At 38.8% G+C, this 21,364-nt stretch overlaps 1 protein-coding gene across 1 annotated transcript in view; it reads left to right on the top strand.

The window, feature by feature from the left end:
* NIPAL2 (NIPA like domain containing 2) overlaps positions 1–21,364 on the top strand; it is a 79,068-nt gene that overhangs the window by 19,582 nt on the left and 38,122 nt on the right. Inside the window, exons 2-4 of the mRNA XM_065903289.1 lie at positions 3,466–3,534; positions 4,582–4,753; positions 20,992–21,051. Coding sequence (XP_065759361.1) covers positions 3,466–3,534; positions 4,582–4,753; positions 20,992–21,051 — 301 coding nt within the window. The remainder of the gene's footprint in view (positions 1–3,465; positions 3,535–4,581; positions 4,754–20,991; positions 21,052–21,364) is intronic.

The following is a 21,364-nucleotide window of genomic DNA, read 5'->3' as shown; positions in this document are numbered from 1 at the left end:
AGTGTACATTTCACTGAGTTGTATAAACATCACCATAATCAACTTTAGAACATTTTTATAACCTTAAAAAGAAAGCCCCAGCCTTTAGCTGTCATGCCCAAGTCCCTATTCCTTCCCACCCCTAAACAACCACAATTCTGCTTCCTGTCTCTATAGATTTGCCTAATCTGGACCTTTCATGTAAATAGAATCTTAAAATACGTGGTCTTTTGTGACTTAATTCTTTCACCCAGCATAAACTTTTCAAGGTTTACTTAGGTTGTAACATATTTCATTGCTTCATTCATTTTTATGGATGAATAGTATCCCATTGTATGAATATACCACATTTTGCTTATCTGTTCATTAGTTGATGAACATTTGAGTTACTTCCACTTTTGACTAATCTGAGCAATACTGGTATGGGGATTTGTATACAAGTTTTTATGTGTACCCATGTTTCCATTTCTATTGGATTTATACCTAGGATTGGAATTTCTGAGTCAAATGTAAATTCTGTGCTTAACTTTTTGAAGAACTGCTGGACTGTTTTCCAAAGTGGTTGTACCATTTTATATTTCCATAAGAGTGTGTGAGAGTTCTGATTTATCTACCTCCTCACTAATGCTTGTTATTATCTGACTTTTTATTATAGGTATCTCATTTGGTATGAAGTGGTTTATCACCATGGTTTTGATTTGCAATCCCTAATGACTAGTGATGTTGAACGTGTTTGTAATGTGCTTATTAGCCATTTGTCTTTTTTAGAGAAATGTCCGTTCAGATCCTTTGCCCATTTTTAATTGGATCATTTGTCATTATTACTGCATTATATGAGTTCTTTATAGATTCTAGGTATAAGTCCCTTATCAGATGTATGATCAGATGTATGATTTCCAAATATTGTCTCCCATTTTATAGATTATCTTTTCACTTTCTTGATCGTGTCCTTTGAAATACACAATTCTTTAATATTGAGGAGTCTAATTATTTTTTCTTTGTTGTTTATGCTTTTGATGCCTTATCTAAGGGAATCCATAGCCAAATCTAAGGTCACAAAGATTTACCCTTGTGTTTTATTCTGAGAATTTTATAGTATTGGCTCTTACATTTAGGTCTTTGGTTGATTTTGAGCTGATTTTTTTGTATATGGTATGAAGTCGGCAGCCGAACCATTTTATATCTCCACCAGCAGTGAACAAGAGTTTCAGTTTCTCCACATCCTTACCAAAGCTTACTGGTTTTTTTTTTTTTTAATTGTTTTTGATATGCCTTTTGCTAATGATTGGTGCTATTGAGCATTTTTTCATGTGCCTATTGGCTATTTATATATCTTCTTTGGAGAAAAGTCTATTCAAGTTCTTTGACCATTTTTCAGCTGCATTGTTTATTTTTTTGGTGGTGTTCAGTTGTGGGAATTCTTTATATATTTCAGATACCAGTCTTTATCAGATATATGATTTGCAAATATTTCCTCCCATTGTGTGGGTTGCCTTTCACTGTGCTAATAGTGTCCTTTGATGCACAAAATATTTCACTGTTGATAAAGTCCAGCTTATCTATTTTTTCTTCTGTTGCCTGTGCTTTTCATGTCATATCCAAGAAATCATTGCCAAATCCTGCTAACCAATTTCTAAACACTGGGCCTGGTGGTATTTAAACTACTCAGTGAATCATTTAAAGAATTTAGAAGTAAGTTATTTCTATTCACCAGTTTACTTTTATAATTACAGAAGATTTTCATAATTACTCATTGAATCCCAAACTTCTTCTGAATTTTTATTTTCCTGATTACTGCCAAATGTACTCAATTGTAAATCGAAAGCATAGAAATAGCACATTATATTATGATACAATTGTTCCCCATGAGGAATAGTGATCAAAATTGTTGCCAACTGCCTTTATTAGGAAAAGAAAATTCTTAACTGATTAAAGACTATGGATATTATATGTCAGCTATTAAATGGGTTTTCAGCTTTTCTGCTTCATTTTTAAAAAAAATACTGAATTTCACTTCAGCACGCATAATAAAGTTCTAAAACTTCAAAGACATTTTGCATTCTGAAAAGGGTTCCTTGTGCTTGTAATGTTCATTTGAAATTCAAATAATGCTTTGGAATTTGAAGCTAGTTAAAAGTTCTGTACTAAAGAAGAAAAAGGGGGAAGAGTCCTTCTATCATTACTAATTGTTACTACTAGCAGATATTACGTCTTTGTCCCTAGATAGTAGCAGTAAATGCATCTTTTGAAGTCATCAAATAATGCATATGCTATCTGTAGTAAACATCTTGGGCAATGTGTCAGAACTTACTTTTTAACCTCTGTAGTTCTTGTTTTAAACCACTGTATACTTTTTCAAGCAAGTGTTTTTTTAAGCCCCTCACTGTGTATAGTAGATGATGTAGAAGCCCCAGTGGAAGTCTAAGACACGATCCTCTTCCCTTGGAGAATTTGCCATCTCTTGACAGAGCCTGATGGTACACGTGACGTATAAAAGAAGAAATAGGGACGTGCACCATTTAGATTCTGAGACAGTAAAGATGGGCTGTGGTGTCTGAGACGGTTGTAATGAGTGGAGCTCAGATGGCCGGGAGGGTGAGGTCTGTTTGGAATGGGCTGAGAGAAGGAGATGCTGTCTGGGTGAGAGCAATGACGTGAGCAGGTATGACATCTGATCGGAGAAGTCAGGAACCAGGTACCCAAGACAGAGAGAGCAGCCTGGAGCGTGCTGTGGACAGCGGGTGTTCAGGATGAGGATGGATTATGGGGAGCTGGGATAGTCCTTTTATACTTGATGTAGTTGACTGTAGAGAGGGACTGTGGGTTCTTGACCAGGGGAGCAGTGGAAAATTTAGTCTGTCACCAGTAGAGTTCATAACACTTTGGAGATAATGGGATTTTGGAAACATCTTATCTAACAACCCCTGTCTACTGGATCCAGGGAGCTGAAGTAGCTTGCTCAAAGTTGCCCATTAGAAAATAACTGATCTGAATCTCAGATTCATCCTTTAACTCCAAAGCCAATGATCTTTCTTTCATACCACAGTTTTCCAGAATGTCTTCCAGTCTACCAGAATATCTTAAGAGAAAGAAAAGAGGGAGAACAGCACTCGCATACTTGAGACAATGAACACCCCAGTCAGAGGGGTTGCTGAGGAAAACTGAAACAGAATAAGCAGAAGCATCTTAGTGGGAAAACGTGAGAACCTGATGACTATTTATTTTAGTAAAGGGAGCAAGTACCTAGAGAATTAAATATAGACTGAACTAGTTCTAAAAAATAATATTTGACTAAAGTGAGAAATTAATCCTAATAAAACTGTTATCCATATTCCAAATGACCCTGGCAAATGGGTGCTATGAGAATATTTGCAGGATGAATGAACAAAGGAATGAATGTATCAACTTAAATTTTTGTAGGTTTTTTTTTCTTTTTCTGGTAAATATCTTACAAATGCTTTTTAAAGAAAGCATTTTCTTTTATAGATTCACCTTTTTGGAGTTTTGCTGGCCATTTTAGGAAACCTGGTAATCAGCATTTCCCTAAATATTCAGGTAAGAAGAAGTTTATTTTTCTAACTCTGTAGTTTGATCCAGGGACACATTATGACTTTAATAAGCCTCAGACACTCTTGCCTTCTTCCTCCATTAAAGAAAGTGTATCTTATGTCCTTATTGATACAAAGACAAATGTACTGCTGATTGGATTGTATCCATGTTTTTTCTTTCGATTTTAAAAGAAGTTAAATATTTTTGTGAACCTCTTAATAGTATTGTATACCCCAGTTAAACTTCATGTGGATTTGTATCACACTAAGAAAAGATGTTCATAATATTGGCATAAACCAAGATTTATTTTAATGTTCTACATTTTCTTATGGCACTTTTATTATTTTCTGAATAGCTCCTGAAGCTTTTAAAAATTTTTTAAAGAAAAAATTTTAAAGTCATCTAGAATTGTGCATACTTCTTAAAGAAGTGAGTTCAGTTATCATTAGAAAATCAAGAGGGAAATAGGGCTTTATTTAATGGCCAGTTCTTCAGGAATTCACATGTTTGCAATAAAAGGATATACTCAAACCAGATATAAATGAGTTCCTCCATCCCAACCCTCTGCTACTTTCTGCCCTGTTACATTTATTGTGGTAGCTACTTTGACTCACCCTAAGATATGCTCTCTTTAAATCCCTTTTCCAAAGGTGTTTCTTTAATAATTTATCGTATTTATTTCAATGATGTTTATTTTGGGAACCTGATTTTTTTTTTTGACAATCTAATAAAAGAAGTGTTTTGGTGTGGTAGAATAAAAAGTCACTTAACTCCTTAACATACATCCCATCTTTAGATAGTAATAATGATATTTATTTCACAGAGTTATGAGAATTAATTAATATGAAGAAGGCCCTTTAAACTATAAAATACTGTGTCAGTATGAGTCACTTTTAGTATGTTTGGAACAAAACAGAAAACCATAATCATTGCTCTATTATAATCTGTAAATAAATTTAAGAGCCTTGAAGCAATTTTATAGGACCAAAATTTTCAAGGCAATTTTTAGTTGCGTGGAAATGTTTTCTTATTTACATTCTGTTTGACTTCTAGAAGTATTCACATCTTCGGTCAGCACAGCAAGAACACCCAAGGCCATACTTCAGGAGCGTGTTGTGGTGGGGTGGGGTCATACTGATGGCCCTGGGAGAGACGGGAAACTTCGCGGCCTATGGATTCGCCCCCATTACTCTCATCGCTCCGTTAGGCTGTATGTCTGTTACAGGTGGGCCATTTTTCTGTGTTTTGACAAATAGAAATTTTAAGAGATCAGAATAATCAGTGAAAAAACATACAACTGAACACAGGCCCAAAAGAAGAAAGTCTGTTTCCTGTTTTCTTAGCATGCTCACTTGGAACAGTTATACTCCTAATTTCAGTTATTCATTGTCATGGTGCCCCATTAACCATGAAGAAACTGGCATTTTGTAGCTGTAACATTTATGTTTAAAAGCCTGATTCCTGGTGTCTGAGTCAATAAATCAATAGCCACAGCAAATGTTATACATGCTTTTTAATCATTAATGAATTATCTTAAAACATTTGTAATAGAATGACATATTTTATTCAAATGTTAAACTGACATGACATACAGAGTCCCTGATTCCTGATCCATAGTTTAGCATCTCTTTTACATTAAGAATTAGATATGTTACTATCTATAAGAATGTGTAATTTTACAGTAATGTCATAATTAACCTGCTTTCAAAATTTTTTATGACCTGCTAGATACATTTAGACAAGAGAATATGAGATGTTGCTAAAGACTAAAGAAAAAGCAAGAATTACTGCTAAAAAAGAGAGCAAATTCTCTAAGCTGTGTTAAAATCAATAAAATCTTTTGAGTTTCACCCTTTATCTGCTGCTATGGAAACAGCATGTTTCTAAGTTTCTGTGAACTTGGAATCTTCATTGAAATAGAAACAAGTTGATGGTTATTGTCTGGTAACAACTAGATCAAGCATATTATCCCAAGTGTGATATTTTCCAAAAAATTATATGATATTCTTTTTAAAAACATAATTTAAACTGAAATAATGTATACTCAAAGGGAATTTTGTTTCATTTTGAAAGAAGTTTCCCCTTCTTAATCATTTAAAATATCTTATTTCATAATATACAATAATAGAATGGTTAGCAAAGAATGCCTTTTTTTTTTTCCAGGAATGCTTTTTTGGCTTTCTAGAAATTGTTCAGTTAAAATCACCCTACTCTGAATAGGCACACAATTTATGTAATCATTTGACATTTTAAAAATTCAGATAAAATCAGCAATTTGAAGGTGTCTTATCTTCTATTTAGTACTGCATATACTATGTACAAGGGCATTCTTTATATTTTTTTCTTCTCAAAATCTGAGAAATAATAGATAAAAAGATATAGTTATTTTGTGCTTCCCTGCTGGCATTAATGCTAAAGAACCTGCCTGTCAATGCAGGAGACATAAGAGAGGCAGGTTCGATCCCTGGGTTGGGAAGATCTCCTAGAGGAAGGCATGACAACCCACTCCAGTATTCTTGTCTGGAGAATCCCGTGGGCATAGGAGCCTGGAGGACTGTGGTCTATAGGGTCGCAGAGTTGCACACGACTGAAGTGGCACGGCATGCACGCATAGTTATATTGTCACCGTGAGACTTCTACAGGCCCCAACTGTTCTGAAACTGTTGTACTATTTTTCATAGTGACTGTCTGTTTAGAGCTCATCTCTAGTTTCGTTTCTGATTCTGCTTCATGCTCAGTTTCCATGCAATAACCTAAAACAGAAGTGTCCAGACAGATCAAACAGAGGCCTGGAGGAGGGTTGAGTGCATCACATTGCACTGAAATTCTCTGTTTATCTCGAATCCCCCGGTCCTGGGAAGCTTTTTTCTGGGAACAAGAAAAGAGCCATTCCAACTAGCACAAAGGAAGGGGGATGTGCTGGATTTCTTATAAAGACCCAGAGATCTCACAGAAATGAAGATAAGCCAGGCCTCTTGGGACCCGAAGTGAGAATTCGGCAATTATCAGAGATGAAGGGCCAGCCCTGATAAGCTCCTCACAGCCCTTCGTGAAGCTGCCTGTGAAGCTACTCATCTTGGCATGATTTGCTCAAAGCTCTCATTAATAACGGGAGGTTTTCAGCCTAACCGCCTTTCCCTCCGAGAGCGTCCTCCCAGGTCTGCTGGAGGGGCGGGGCAGTCCACGCACCTGCAGACTTGGAGATGGGCTCTTCTCCATGCTATCCTTCCTTTTTCTTTGTCTACCCCTGACCTGGATTAATGTTTCAGCTTTAGAACATTTTTAGCAACCTCCCTCTCTACCCATTTAAAATGATTCCAAGAAGTAAAACTATAGCCTCAAACACAAATTGTTTCCTGCTTTACAGTCTTTGCACACAGTAATATATGCTCATAAATAATATTCCCACAGCACTCCTGCGTTGAGTTCAGGTCACTGTGCAGTGTTGTGGGTGGGTAAGGAATGCTGGAGATGGAGGATTTTCCACAGAACAACCCCCTACCACTTTTATGATTCTTTATAAAGGTTCTAGAAACTCTAGAAAACGTGAAGCAAAGGGGACAGCATTTTTTAATAAATATGTTATCCTATGGCTGTGTCTACAGCTGAGGCAGAGAAGTGTCTACACTTTACTAATTTCATTTTCCCTATTATTTCTTGGGAGCTTCAAGAAGGAAATCAAACCTTCCTATGATTTTTTTTTTAAAGGTAATATTTGTTGCAATGTTGCATGAGAGATTACATGTTCTTTTCTGGCTTTTCTGCTGTCTTTTGTGGCTTTCAAAGTTTGAAAAGAAAAAAAAATAAGAAAGAAAACTGAAGTCCAAAACAGTTGTTTGTTTTTTTTTTTAAGCTTTAGCTCTTAAGTCCAAGTGAAGGAACTTTCTTCCATCTTCTTCATTCTCCTTGGGTAGCCTGGTTCATACCAATACACTGTGTTCCTTTTTCTCCTCTCCAGAAGTAAGGCGATACTGTGTGGGTCAGCATCTCACTACGCCCAGGCTGCTAATGTGTCAGTCCCACTGCTTTGTCTTACATAATCAAAATTCCTCCTCCCTTTGTACACTTCAGTGCAACAGACTTTTTTTTTTAGGACTAGCACGTAAGAAGCACTACGGTAACCACCCTGGATATTTCAGTTTGTACTCCACCCACGTTCTCGCCTTGAACCATCTTCCTTTCTAGCCTTTCTTGCCTTCTCTCTGTGTATCCTGCTGCTCTACACTGACATGCTTACCTGGAGGTGGCATTTCTCAGGCACCAGTTTTACTGATGGTTTCATAGGCGTTCTCAGAAACAAAGAATTCTGTAATCAAGCAGGTTTCTGCAATATTGGATTTAAAACAGTACACAGGTTTCCTGAGTAGAGGATTTCTTGAGGCTCTGGGATAGGCCCAGGCATGCTGTCAGTTTCTCAGAAGCAAATGCAGTAAGCCAGCTTTCCAAATCTGTTGTCCACAAGATGCCTTTATAAGAAGCATCTCAAGGGACAACAGTTCTGCAGAAAACCCTCTAGAGTCCTTACAGCAACACTCACGGGCAGTCAGAGCGTTCTAGACTCAGACAAGATAGATACCTCGCCGGTACCTGCAGCAGGGTGGGGAGGTGGATAATGGGAGTAGTCCTGATACACAGGCAGATCTGAGTGCCTAGGCCTGAGTCCTCTTTTGGAGGAAGAGGCTCAGAGCCCTCATATTCTTGTATCTCCTTATACTTTTACCTTCCTTTCCTCCCTGAAGGGCTTCCTCAGTGAATAATAAGTATAAAAGCTTATTTTGGCTAAAATGCTGATTATATGCTGGCAGGCTTCCCTGGTGGCTCAGACAGACCAGAATCCACCCACAATGCAGGAGACCTGGGTTCAATCCCTGGGTCGGGAGAGAGAAATGGCTACCTCCATCCTTTCGAGAAGGAAATGGCAACCCACTCCATGGAGAATCCCATGGACAGAGGAGTCTGGTGGACTACAATCCATGGGGCCACAAAGAGTCAGACATGACTGAGTGACTGCCAGTTTCACTTTTTTTCATGGTTAATTCTAGGAGTTTGTTTTTCCATTAATTAAGAAATCTTAAGAGTTGGTGTTTCAATTGCATCTGGAAAGCTCTGTGACCTCAGGCAAGTTGCTTAGATGGGTTTATGCCTCAGTTCCCTCATCTGTAAAATGGGAATAAAAACAGTTCTTCCCTCAGAGGTTGTCATGGGGAAGAACTGAATAAACACACACACTTAAGAACAGTGTTGGATGCATAGTGCAGTGTTTGACACAGTGGCAAACCTAGCCATTGTCACTGTGATTTATATTTTTAATTAACTAGAAACACAGTACATTATTCTTTATAAGGGAGTTTACTTCGTGCTTCTGAAGATGGCTGGTTGTTAAATTCTCAAAAATGAATAAACCACTTCAGGAAATGCCTTTTATTGTCCTTATCATTGTTGTCGTTCATTGTTCAGTCACTAAAGTCGTGTCTGACTCTTTGCAACCCCGTGAACTGAAGCACACCAGGCTTCCCTGTCCTTCACTATCTCCCAGAGTTTGCTCAAACTCAGGTTCATTGAGTCAGTGATGCCATCCAACCAACTCATCTTCCGTTGCCCCCTACACCTCCTCCCATCAATCTTTCCCGGCATCAGAGTCTTTTCCAATGAGTTGGTTGTTCACATCAGGTGGCCGAAGCATTGGAGCTTCAGCTTCAGCATCGGTCCTCCAGTAATTAATTAATTCTCAGGGAGAAGAAGGGTGGGCTCCTCGCCGCTCATTTGTTCAGCCATTAAGCAGCAATTATCCTATGACTCCTCCACATATTCCCCACCAAAATGTGTTGGAAACTACCAGCATTTCCAAATAACCTAGCAAAAACAAATACATATAAAAAACAGACTCAGAATTTTGTCCAAGGGAAAACAGTCTGAAATGTGCGTGCAACTTTCTGTCTTCTTGCTCTGGCTTCAGAGCACTTTTGTTCACTTGCTAATTAACTTCAGAGAGACATTCAGGTCTAACTGCAATTTGAGAAAGTGTTTTTCTGAGAAACTATTTATTACACCAGAAATCCAATAAGGAGAAATAAGTTGGATATTCTGTGCAGTTTGTAATAAAATTTTAAACTGCTGCTAATCTTTCCTGTCCCTCTTCCCCAGGAGGCCTTTTTTTTTTTTTTGCTTCTGTACTAAATTAAACCGGCTTCTTCTCTGCTCCCTTAGCACCCTGCATGGGCCCTCCTCTCATCTATTTGGTGCCTTTTTGTGAATTAGAAAAAGGCAGCCTTTCTCGTGATACTTTATTTTGATCTGCAGATTATCTTAATGCAATAATTTGATGGGAGCAGGACACTGTAGTGCCATCTGTCAGAAACTTGTCCTGAGAAATACACGAAGCACCAAGATCTGAGATGCGGGTGGTGCCCCCTCAAAGATAGTGTCTTTGTGCAGTGCACAACCTGTTCAACTGCATGTAGAAGCTTTGACCCTTACTTCCCCTTGGGCAACTCTCATCATGCTCAGAATGACCTGTTTAATGTTCATCTTGGCCATTCATCTGAGACCAGGAGATTGGGACTATGTGTCATGTTGCCTGCTGTCTGATTTTTTCAGGAGAGCATGATACAAGAAATCATACAATACAGCCTCACAGAATTGGTTTGAATTTGAATTTTGATACAGTGAGGATTGAGTGTTCTAGGATGTCCTGTTCCAGGATATGAAAGAGAAGTGTTCTGTTCTGTTCTAGGGTGTTATTTGTGTGCTCCCTCACTTCAGTTGTGTCCGACTCTCTGTGATCCCATAAACTGTAGCCCGCCAGGCTCCTCTGTCCATGGGATTCTCCAGGCAAGAGTACTGGAGCGGGTTGCCATTTCCTTCTCCAAGGTGTTATTTAAAAGATTTCAATCCCTGATGAAGTGCAGTGGTTAAACGTTTTTTGCAAAGAACTTGGGAATACTCACTTCTGTAAATACTTACAGGTTTATTAGCCTGTCCTTTGGGGGGTTGAGTTAGATTATTTGTGCATCTATTAATACAAAGTGTGCCCTTACATTTCATGTTTTCCTTTTCCTGTTTATCCCCTGATGGTGATCTATGCTATGCATAAGCATTAAGAGATGAGTGAAAATAATAAAGTTGTCAATAATCTGAAGAGTTGAGGTCACAAAAAATGAAGGAGGTTCATGGTAGACTTCTCTCAGTATAAAATTGACTTGTCTAGGGGTAGCTAGGGAGTGGGATATTGAAGGGATGTTTTTGTGGGGCAGGAAGGGTGGGAGAAATAAAAACATGATGGACATTTTTCCGCTCTATACCTCTGAGTGTATTGATTGAAAGTAGTTAGAGTTCAGAGAATAGATCACCTTTTTCCAAGTTAAATTCAGGTAACAGTTTAGAAATAGTTAAAGGTAGGAAACTGATGCTGAATGAGCATCCACCATGCCAGGTACTGTATGAGACATACAACCTTGTTATTTTACTTAATTACTGCCCAGTGAGTAATAAGTAGATTAAACTCATGATGAATTATATGAGATCAAACACTTGGAGTTTTGTATGGGATGATAAAATTAATAGCAGTGAGGTCTCCTTGGCCCTGGGATAATTTCCTAGGAGAAGTAGTCACCCTGTGACTAGGCTAATTTGAATTAAGGCTGGAGATCTGAACTGCACTGGGAAAATGAGGAGAGAATGAAGCAGATGACTGGTAAGTCTTTCCCATCACGCATTTTCCCTAACATGCTGGCTTTTGTTCAAATTGAAATTCATGATGTGGAAATATATGTTGTTTCATGTATTTCTGTGTGCCGTTATGAAGCTGTAAGCTGCAATGTGTCTGTATTCCATTAAACAATGGTCATAGCGCAGCCAGAAAACCCTGGTGAGGCCTTTTGGAATTCCAGAGAAGTCATCTCAAGCAGTAACTTTGGTCTCCAAGATTTTTATTAGAAACAAATGAAGGAAAACACAAACAGGCCCATGAGCGAGTGACCTGTAGCGCCCCACAAACCTTGATGCGGTGGATTCTCTGTCCTTTAATGCCCTGTGCTCGGGGCCAGCCCGAATGAGGTTGTCAGGGCTCTAGACCTCATGGGCTGCTTGTGATAGGGGCACTTTACATTGAAAATATGTGGAAAATATCCCTTTTCTCGGTGGCTTGCTGGGTTGTCTGCCCTAGCACATTGTCCCAAAAACCTGCCTAAGTAAAAATGTGTGGAATAAATCCCTGAAGTCCTCATTTTATGTCTGCTCATGTACTCTCAGCTGAAAGCATTCCCAAAACCCAAGAACCTTTATTTGAAACATCTTTTCCACCCATCCTTATTTTTGAGAACACCACAGAGTATTTCTAAAGAAATTGCTGATGATGATATGTTGCCCTATTACATGTATAATACAGAGTTAATCCTGTCAGTGATAGTATTTTTACATTTGTGGAGTCCTTTCAATTTAATCACTAGTGTATATCAAGAAAAATGTAGAAAAGATGTTTGTTCTTAATCCAGGTAACTTTCCTCTTTTGAAACTATGCATGTTACCTATAATTTCATTATCGTCAAGAAATGACAATGGCAATTTTTTCTCTTTTTTAAAAAATTGAGGTGTAGTTAATTTACAATATTGTGTCTGTTTCATGTACACAGCAAAGTGATTTAGTTATATATGTGTGCGTGTTTTTCAGACTCTTTTCCATGATAGTGTTATAAAATATTGAGTGTGTCTCCCTGTGCTATCCAGTAGGTCCTTGTTGTTTTATATTTATATCTAGAGTGTAACCATGAGTTTGTTTTCTATGTCTGTGAGTTTCTTTCTGTGTTGCGAATAAATTCATTTGTATCATTCTCTTAGATTCCACAAATAAGTGATAACACAATATTTGTCTTTCTCTGTCTGCCTTACTTCACTTAATATGAAAATCTCTAGGTCCTCGATGTTGCTGCAAGTGGCATTATGTCATCCTTTTCATGGCTGAGTAATATTCCATTGTATATATGTGCCACACCTTCTTCATCCACTCACCTGTCGGCTCATCTGTCAGTGGACATTTAGGTTGCTTGCGTGTCTTGACTGGTGTAAATAGTGCTGTTATGAATATGGGGGTGCATGTATCTCTTTGAATTATAGTTTTGTCTGGATGCATGCTCAGGAGTGGAATTCCAGATCATACGGTAACTCTATTTTTAGTTTTTTAGGCAACTTCCATATTGTTCTCCATAGTGGCTGTACCAATTTACCTTCCCACCAGTGGTGTAGGAAGGTTCCTTTTTCTCCACACCCTCTAACAATTTTTTTACTAGCATGAATTATTGGATACTTTCGTTCCTGCCAATATAGGCGGTGGGACAACTTTTTTCTCTGTCAAGAAACATTTTTCAGAGTGTCACATCCTCAGATTTTCGAATCCTAATTCCTTGGAATTCATTGTGATTGACATACTTTTCTCCTCCAATTCTACAACTAAGGAGGAATGATCCTTTTGGAGAAGTCAGTACCTCAAAACGGTTAGAGTTGCTTGAGCCTGTGAGTGCACTCAACATGCCCACGTATTTGAAGTTTGATTGTGACTGACATGAAAGTGCTTTTGTGGTTTGCTTTTCAGCAGTACAATAAAGTTGCCATTTTAAGTGGTCAGAAACCACAAGCCAGATATTTACATGTGAGGAACTGTTTGTAGCATTATTGTATAAATATGTTCTTTTCATGTCATGGGATCTTTTTTTATAAAAGTGTGTTTTCTTTAGTACTTTGTGTTCTGCTTTCCTGTATTATAAACATATACCCTGGTTTCTCTTCAGATTATAGAGGTTAAACAATAAATTGAATATCTAGGCAGGAGAGCTGATGGAATTTTCATTTGCGGACTAGATCAGAGTTTACAGACGGGTGGCCTGTAGACCAAATCTGGCCTCTGCTGTGTTTGTTTTGCTCAAAGAATGCTTTTTAAGAATACAAATTAATTTCCCATGTTTAAAAATTGGACAGTGATGCACAAAAACTGGATTTTTGTCTTAAAGAATCAGATCTGGTAACACTGGACTTGAAGTTGGCTAAGACTGAATTCTGGCTAATGCCTTTCATTGATCTTGTGTACACCAGGTCACCACAGGCCCACAGCCCCTGATCAACATAACCCACCACCCTCATTGTTCCTTCTTCTTTAGAGGATTACCCAACTGGCCCCTGTAGGCTTTTGGGTTTGTGACCCTGGAACCAAAGGTTTTTCCTTTCCAGCTGAATCAGATAAGAATGTCATATACATAATCACATTTAAAACTTTGGGTTAAATCTGTCTTTATAGAATGTGCACATATATCATCATGCTGCAAATTGAAACATGTCTACACTTGGGACTGACAGCTCCTCACACCTATACCTGGTGCAGCTGAAGCCACGGGGATCTTGGCTTGGCCTCTGTCTGTTTTCATCTGGAAATCCAGATCGGAATGTCCATGTATCTCACGCTTGTTCAGGGCCATGACAGGAAATCGTTTCCATTCTGCCTGCAAGCCAGGTGATGCTTCATCACCAAAAAGAGTATAGATGACTTCCCAATAGGAGTCAGTCCGTTATAACTGTTGTTGATTCTCCTGATCGTGAAGTATTATGATCAAGGCTGTGTGAATACTTTAATAAACGGCACCTTGGGAGTACTCTTTTGCACCAAATCCAAGAAGACACTTTTTTGTACTTTTCTTTTACATAGTATTCCTGCTGTATTTTTTCCCATGATTCCTACATAACCACTGTTTGAACTTGGGTATGTTATCTTTTATAGGCTACCTTTTTTTTTTTTTTAATGCATTTAATCATTGTGGTCCACAGTGCCTCTGGAGTCACTGTGCTCACCATGCAATGAATTAACTCCTGTGCTCAGGAGCACTCTGTGTAGGCCTGTGTCTGGAAGCACTCTCTGTGTAGAAGCATGACCTGTGAAAGCCAGGATGGAAAAGGATTTATGAACCTCTACTCAACCATGCCTTTAGTCCAAAATGCACATAAAACTGTGAGTGCTCAACCTAGGGCTCCGTAGTAACTTCAGTTTAATCATACTTAGTAAAAATCTGTTCATTTACCAGTATTGTCTGTTCCAATGCTTTTTAAACTATTGATCTTAAGATGCTCTATTTTAAAATATTAATTTTTACTATAGAAATAAAAGTGTAGTAGTTGTCCCCCCCTTGTACATGTTTAGAAGGCAAGGTTGTTGTTATAGCAACAACTAGACAGGGCTGAGTTTGACAGATCTCTGATTGCAGATGTATATGGGAACAGTTCAGTTTGCTTATTTTTTTCTCATTTAAAACATTTACTACTGTTCTTGACAACCTGAAGGGGTGGGATAGGAGTGGGCAGGGTGGCTCAAGAGGGAGGGTGTGTATATATAATTATGACTGATTCTTCTTGTATGGCAGAAACCAACACAACATGGTAAAGCAGTCATCCTCCAATTAAAAATAAATAAAATTAAAATTTACTGCTGTTCTTAGAAATCATGTTATCAGTTGTTGCTCAGAAGCTATCTTTTTGCTTAACAGAGCTCATTTTAATCATGATTTGCAAGATAAATTAGTTATAAGTAGATGTATCTTAATAGAACGTTCTTTTTCATTACTTTCTTCGCTAGATAAATTTTTTAAAGTCTCATTCCCTATCTTAGCTAAAATTTTGTAGCAAATTACATGTTTTCTCAAAACTTATGGAAAATGAATCAGGCACATAAATTCTTTCAGAAAGTAAAAGTAGCATATGGCAATTGATATAATTTAATGTATATAGTATATTTCAAGTTTATTTTTACCAATCATGTCCTTTTTGCTTTTAGCAATGGAATTGTCTACTACATAGCATCCTTCTGTCTTCCTTCGAAAGTGACATTATTTCTGAAACTGTGGCTTAGCAATGAGAAGGAAAATGATGCCTTTCTTACTCTAAGGAAGGAAATGAAGTATAGTATGCTAGAAAGCACTCTGAAGTGGGACAAGGAAATATGGGTGCTGGTTCCAGCTGTGCTGTAATATAAATGTTTGTTAAATGAACAGATCAATAAATATGAGACCTTTGAACCTCAGTTTCCCAACTGTAAAGGTTAGAACCTAGGTTAGAGTAAATTATTATTAGTAGTAAATTATTATAGAGTAAGTTACTCTAGGTTAGAGTAACTGTAAAGGTTAGACTAGATTATCTCTGTGTCTCCTACTAGCTCTAAAATCTCCTTATTCCATGTAAGCAGTGTCTCCCTTCTTGCTGGAATCCTTCACTGTGAAATAGACATCTCAAGGATTGTTATAATGGAATGCATTTAGTATGTGTTAGTGTAATGATATTTTACCTATTTTTTTATTGTTACCTATTGTTAATCCATTTCCCTCTGCTTGCAGGGGCTTTCCTGGTAGGTTAGCTGGTAAAGAATCCACCTGCAATGCAGAAGACCCTGGTTTGATTCCTGGGTCAGGAAGATCCCCTGGAGAAGGGCTGCTTGGAAACATTCCTTACATAATTACACAGGAAGTCTGTAATGGGAGTTGGGAGTGAGATCTTGATTTTTTTTAAATACCTTTTCTAAGGCTCTAACATGTGAAATTAGTGTCCCTGAATTATTTTGGTCCAAATCTGAAATAGAAATTTTTCATACATTTTTATGCTAGTCCCAAACTCAGTTCTTAATGCAATGAGCTATGTATCTATACACTAATTTATCTGTAGAAAATATTGCTTTAATGTTTTAAAGCCACTGTTGTTGTTGTTCAGTTGCTAGGTTGTGTCCAACTCTCTGTGACCCTATAGACTGCAGCACACCAGGCCTCCCTGTCCTTCACCATCTCCTGGAGCTTGCTCAAACTCATGTCCATTGAGTCAGTGATGCCATCCAACCATTTCATCCTGTTACCCTCTTCTCCTCTGCCCTCAGTCTTTCCTAGTATCAGGGTCTTTTCCAATGACTTGGCTCTTTGCATCATGTGACCAAAGTGGTGGAGCTTCAGCGTCAGGTGTTCCAGTAAATATTCAGGATTAATTTCCTTTAGGATTGACTGGTTTGATCTCCTTGCTGTCCAAGGGTCTCTCAAGAGTCTTCTCCAGCACCACAGATCGAAAGCATCGATTCTTCAGCACTCAGCCTTCTGTATAGTCCAACTCTCACATCCGTATATGACTACTGGAAAAACCATAGCTTTGACTATACAGACCTTTGTCGGCAAAGTGATGTCTCTGCTTTTTAATATGCTATCTAGGTTGGTCATAACTTTCTTTCTGAGGAGCAGCCATGCCACACAATCAAACTTATGCTTGGTGGACATTTCCCATGCTCTGTTTATTTTGTGTGAAACCTCTGTTTCTGTAAATAACCTGCCCGGGAAAGATCTACAAGGACATGTCTCACTTAAATGAGAGAGGCTAGGTTGAAAAAAGATGGAAGAAGCATATGGAGATCCCAGCTTATCTTGAATGAAGGTTTCTGGTGTGGGTTTATGCTTTTGTTTTTGTTTTTTTTTTGGGGGGGGGGGGTTTGTTATACATTGATATGAATCGGCCATAGAGTTACACGTATTCCCCATCCCGATCCCCCCTCCCACCTCCCTCTCCACCCGATTCCTCTGGGTCTTCCCAGTGCACCAGGCCCGAGCACTTGACTCATGCATCCCACCTAGGCTGGTGATCTGTTTCACCATAGATAATATGCATGCTGTTCTTTCGAAGCATCCCACCCTCACCTTCTCCCACAGAGTTCAAAAGTCTGTTCTGTACTTCTGTGACTCTTTTTCTGTTTTGCATATAGGGTTATCATTACCATCTTTCTAAATTCCATATATATGTGTTAGTATGCTGTAATATTCTTTATCTTTCTGGCTTACTTCACTCTTTATAATGGGCTCCAGTTTCATCCATCTCATTAGAACTGATTCAAATGAATTCTTTTTAACGGCTGAGTAATATTCCATGGTGTATATGTACCACAGCTTCCTTATCCATTCATCTGCTGATGGTCATCTAGGTTGCTTCCATGCCCTGGCTATTATAAACAGTGCTGCGATGAACATTGGGGTGCACATGTCTCTCAGATCTGGTTTCCTCAGTGTGTATGCCCAGTAGTGGTATTGCTGGGTCATATGGCAGTTCTATTTCCAGTTTTTTAAGAAATCTCCACACTGTTTTCCATAGTGGCTGTACTAGTTTGCATTCCCACCAACAGTGTAAGAGGGTTCCCTTTTCTCCACACCCTCTCCAGCATTTATTGCTTGTAGACTTTTGGATAGCAGCCATCCTGACTGGCGTGTAATGGTACCTCATTGTGGTTTTGATTTGCATTTCTCTGATAATGAGTGATGTTGAGCATCTCTTCATGTGTTTGTTAGCCATCTGTATGTCTTCTTTGGAGAAATGTCTGCTTAGTTCTTTGGCCCATTTTTTGATTGGGTCATTTATTTTTCTGGAATTGAGCTTCAGGAGTTGCTTGTATATTTTTGAGATTAATCCTTTGTCTGTTTCTTCATTTGCTATTATTTTCCCCCAATCTGAGGGCTGTCTTTTCACCTTACTTATAGTTTCCTTTGTTGTGCAAAAGCTTTTAAGTTTCATTAGGTCCCATTTGTTTAGTTTTGCTTTTATTTCCAATATTCTGGGAGGTGGGTCATAGAGGATCTTGCTGTGATTTATTTTTCACAGAACTAGAACAAATAATTTCACAATTTGTATGGAAATACAAAAAACCTCGAATAGCCAAAGTAATCTTGAGAAAGAAGAATGGAACTGGAGGAATCAACCTGCCTGACTTCAGACTCTACTACAAAGCCACAGTCATCAAGACAGTATGGTACTGGCACAAAGACAGAAATATAGATCAATGGAACAGAATAGAAAGCCCAGAGATAAATCCACGAACCTATGGACACCTTATCTTTGACAAAGGAGGCAAGGATATACAATGGAAAAAAGACAATCTCTTTAACAAGTGGTGCTGGGAAAACTGGTCAACCACTTGTAAAAGAATGAAGCTAGAACACTCTCTAACACCATACACAAAAATAAACTCAAAATGGATTAAAGATCTAAATGTAAGACCAGAAACTATAAAACTCCTAGAGGAGAACATAGGCAAAACACTCTCCGACATAAATCACAGCAAGATCCTCTATGTGCTTTTGTTTTAAATCAGTTGCCAGAATACCAGATATGCATGTGTGTGTGTGTTAGTCAGTCAGTCATATCCAACTGTTTGTGATCCCATGGACTGTAGCCTGCCAGGTTCCTTTGCCCATAAAATTCTCTAGGCAAGAATACTGGAGTGGGTAGCCATTCATTTCTCCAGAGGATCATCCTAACCCAGGGATTGAACCCAGGTCTTTGCAAGCAGATTCTTTACCATCTGAGTCACCAGGGAAACTGCAACACCAGACAGAGTTACATTCACATGTGACTGATTTGGTGGATTATAATTCAGACTCATTAAAATTATACCTATGAAGAATTTTTAATGATATGGCAAATTGTTTTTAATACAGTAACTGAGAAAAGAAATTTTGCATTATGATTTGATTTCAACAAAGGGAAGTAAACACACAAGTTTATTAACTGATTTTTTCCTAGGTGATAATATTATTTTATGGTATTTTTTCTTTCTGTATTTTTGCTTTAAAAAACAAAAAATTCAGCTAATGGTTTTTTAAAAATTTTAAACACAAGTTATGTTGTGAGGTTTTGTTTTTTGTGTTTGTATTATTGCAAATTTGGATGTTCCCATTTTCTCATGATTCCAGAGGAGGAACAACTCAGATTCAACTTACCCCACACAGCTTAGTAGGTCATGGTTCAGTTGTAAGGTTGAGGATTCATTAGCATCAGTAATGGGAAAGAGGATTCTAAACATCACAAGGGTCAACAAATGCAGGAGATCCCAGCAACCCTTTTATTTATGTGCTGGGTACTAACTCCTTGGGCTTCCCTGGTGGCTCAGATGGTTAAGAATCCGTCTTTAATTCAGGAGCCCTGGGTTCTATCCCTGGGTCAGGAAGATCCCCTGGAGAAGGGAATGGCTATCCACTTCAGTATTTGTGCCTGGAGAATACTAGAGGAGCCTGGTGGGCTACAGTCCACGGGGTCCCAATGAGTTGGACATGACTGAGCAACTAACACACACACACTAACTACATACAAGAGATCTTGAAAAAATAAGACATATCTCAGGACTTCCCTGTAGGTCCAGTAGTTAAGGATCTGCCTTCCAATGCAGGGGTTGTGAGTTCAATCCCTGGTCACGGAACTAAGATCGCACACAGTGCAAGGCAACTAAACCACATGCCACAACTAAGGCCCCACACAGCCAAATAAATAGTTTTTAAAAAGACATATCTTAGAGTAAGAGAGCCAAAATATCTTTTGCAGGAAACAGGCAAAAAAAAAAAAAGTCTTACGTAATGAGAAAACTGTATGAGGGGTAATGACACATGGGTGGAGTGGTCAACTCAATCTGGGAGAATCCAGAGGTGTTGCTTGAGTCCAGAGTTGGGTTAAAAGGTGGAGGCAGGGATGCACAGGGAACCGATTGTAGAAAAGTCCTTTAGCATGAAACTCAGTGGTGGTTCTGGGAATTATGATGAATTTAGTAACAGTGGACAGAGAATATAGAAGAGATCAAGAGTAAACATGGCAAGGAAATTGTCAGGAGTAAAATCATGGCTGTCTTTGAGCATCATACTTAGTAGTTTGGCCTTTGTCCTTTGTGACAGGAAGCCATTAAGAGGTTTTAAGCTGTGGATTCACATTGGATTTGCCTTTTGGAAAGATGCCTCTAGTGCTGTGGGGAAGGGGTAGTGAAATGGGAGGCTCCAGAGGGGAGCTGTTACCCCCGTGAGGTGAAGCTGGCTGGAGCTGTGGCAGAGGGAGTGAAGACGCAGGGGTGGACTCGAGAGACAGTGAAATCCCAGCGTAGATCCTGACCCAGTAGGCTGTTGGGTGTGTCGTGCGAAGGAGAGGGGAGACCAGGAGGAGCCCTCGGGTCCTGGTGGTGTTGGAAGAGGGGGTTATGGGGGTAGGTGAGGGGAAGTATGTGTCAGTTCGAGATATAAAGTTAAGGGTTTTTTTTTTTTTTGTCCGTTTTTCCTTCCCTTCTGTCTCTTTCTGCCTTTCCATCCTTCCCTTCTGTTTCTACCTTCCTCCTTCCTTCCTCCCTCCCTCCCTACCTCTTTCTTTCTTTCTTTTCTTTTCACTCAGGCATTTAGTCATTCAGTCAGCCTTTACTGAGCCCTCCCTGTAGGCCATGCACTATCCCAGTCACTGCTGTAGGTTCATCACAAAGCAGGCCCATTTCCGGGAACCCTCAGCCGTGAGGGGGAAGAGGCCGTTTACACGGCCACAGTCACCGGGTGTCTCTGACCGGGACTCAGCTAGTCAGACCTGAGACTACTTAACTCCTTTCAAGTGGTGTTGCGTAACACGTGTTTTTCTATTTGGAAACACCTCTAATGGCCATTTTCTTTCTAGGTAGTGCTATTATTTCTGTTATGTTTCTGAGAGAAAATTTGAGAGCCTCGGATTTACTAGGTAAGTAATTATTTAATTCAGGTAATTAAAGCTCTGTTTGATGAGGAAATAACTAATCCTATCCATTAAGAATATGTACTTTAAAAGCAAGGAACAAATTACTGAAATGGATATAGTGTCATCTAGAGGCGAACATTATCCTACCTCGGAGTTGCCATCTGCTCTTTGACATGAAATACGTGCATCTTCATTGTGGCCGCTGCCCAAGCTATTGACCACAGCAGATCATTATTGTACAGTATTATTACTATTGTGAATGTTATGAAAATTTTATGAACGTAATAAAATCCAAGAAAACATCTGTGTTACCTAA

Source organism: Muntiacus reevesi, chromosome 12 (genome assembly GCF_963930625.1).
Source record: "Muntiacus reevesi chromosome 12, mMunRee1.1, whole genome shotgun sequence".
Lineage (NCBI taxonomy): Eukaryota > Metazoa > Chordata > Mammalia > Artiodactyla > Cervidae > Muntiacus > Muntiacus reevesi.
The sequence above is the reverse complement of the archived record's forward strand: the minus strand, read 5'-3'. Positions and strand labels throughout refer to the sequence as shown.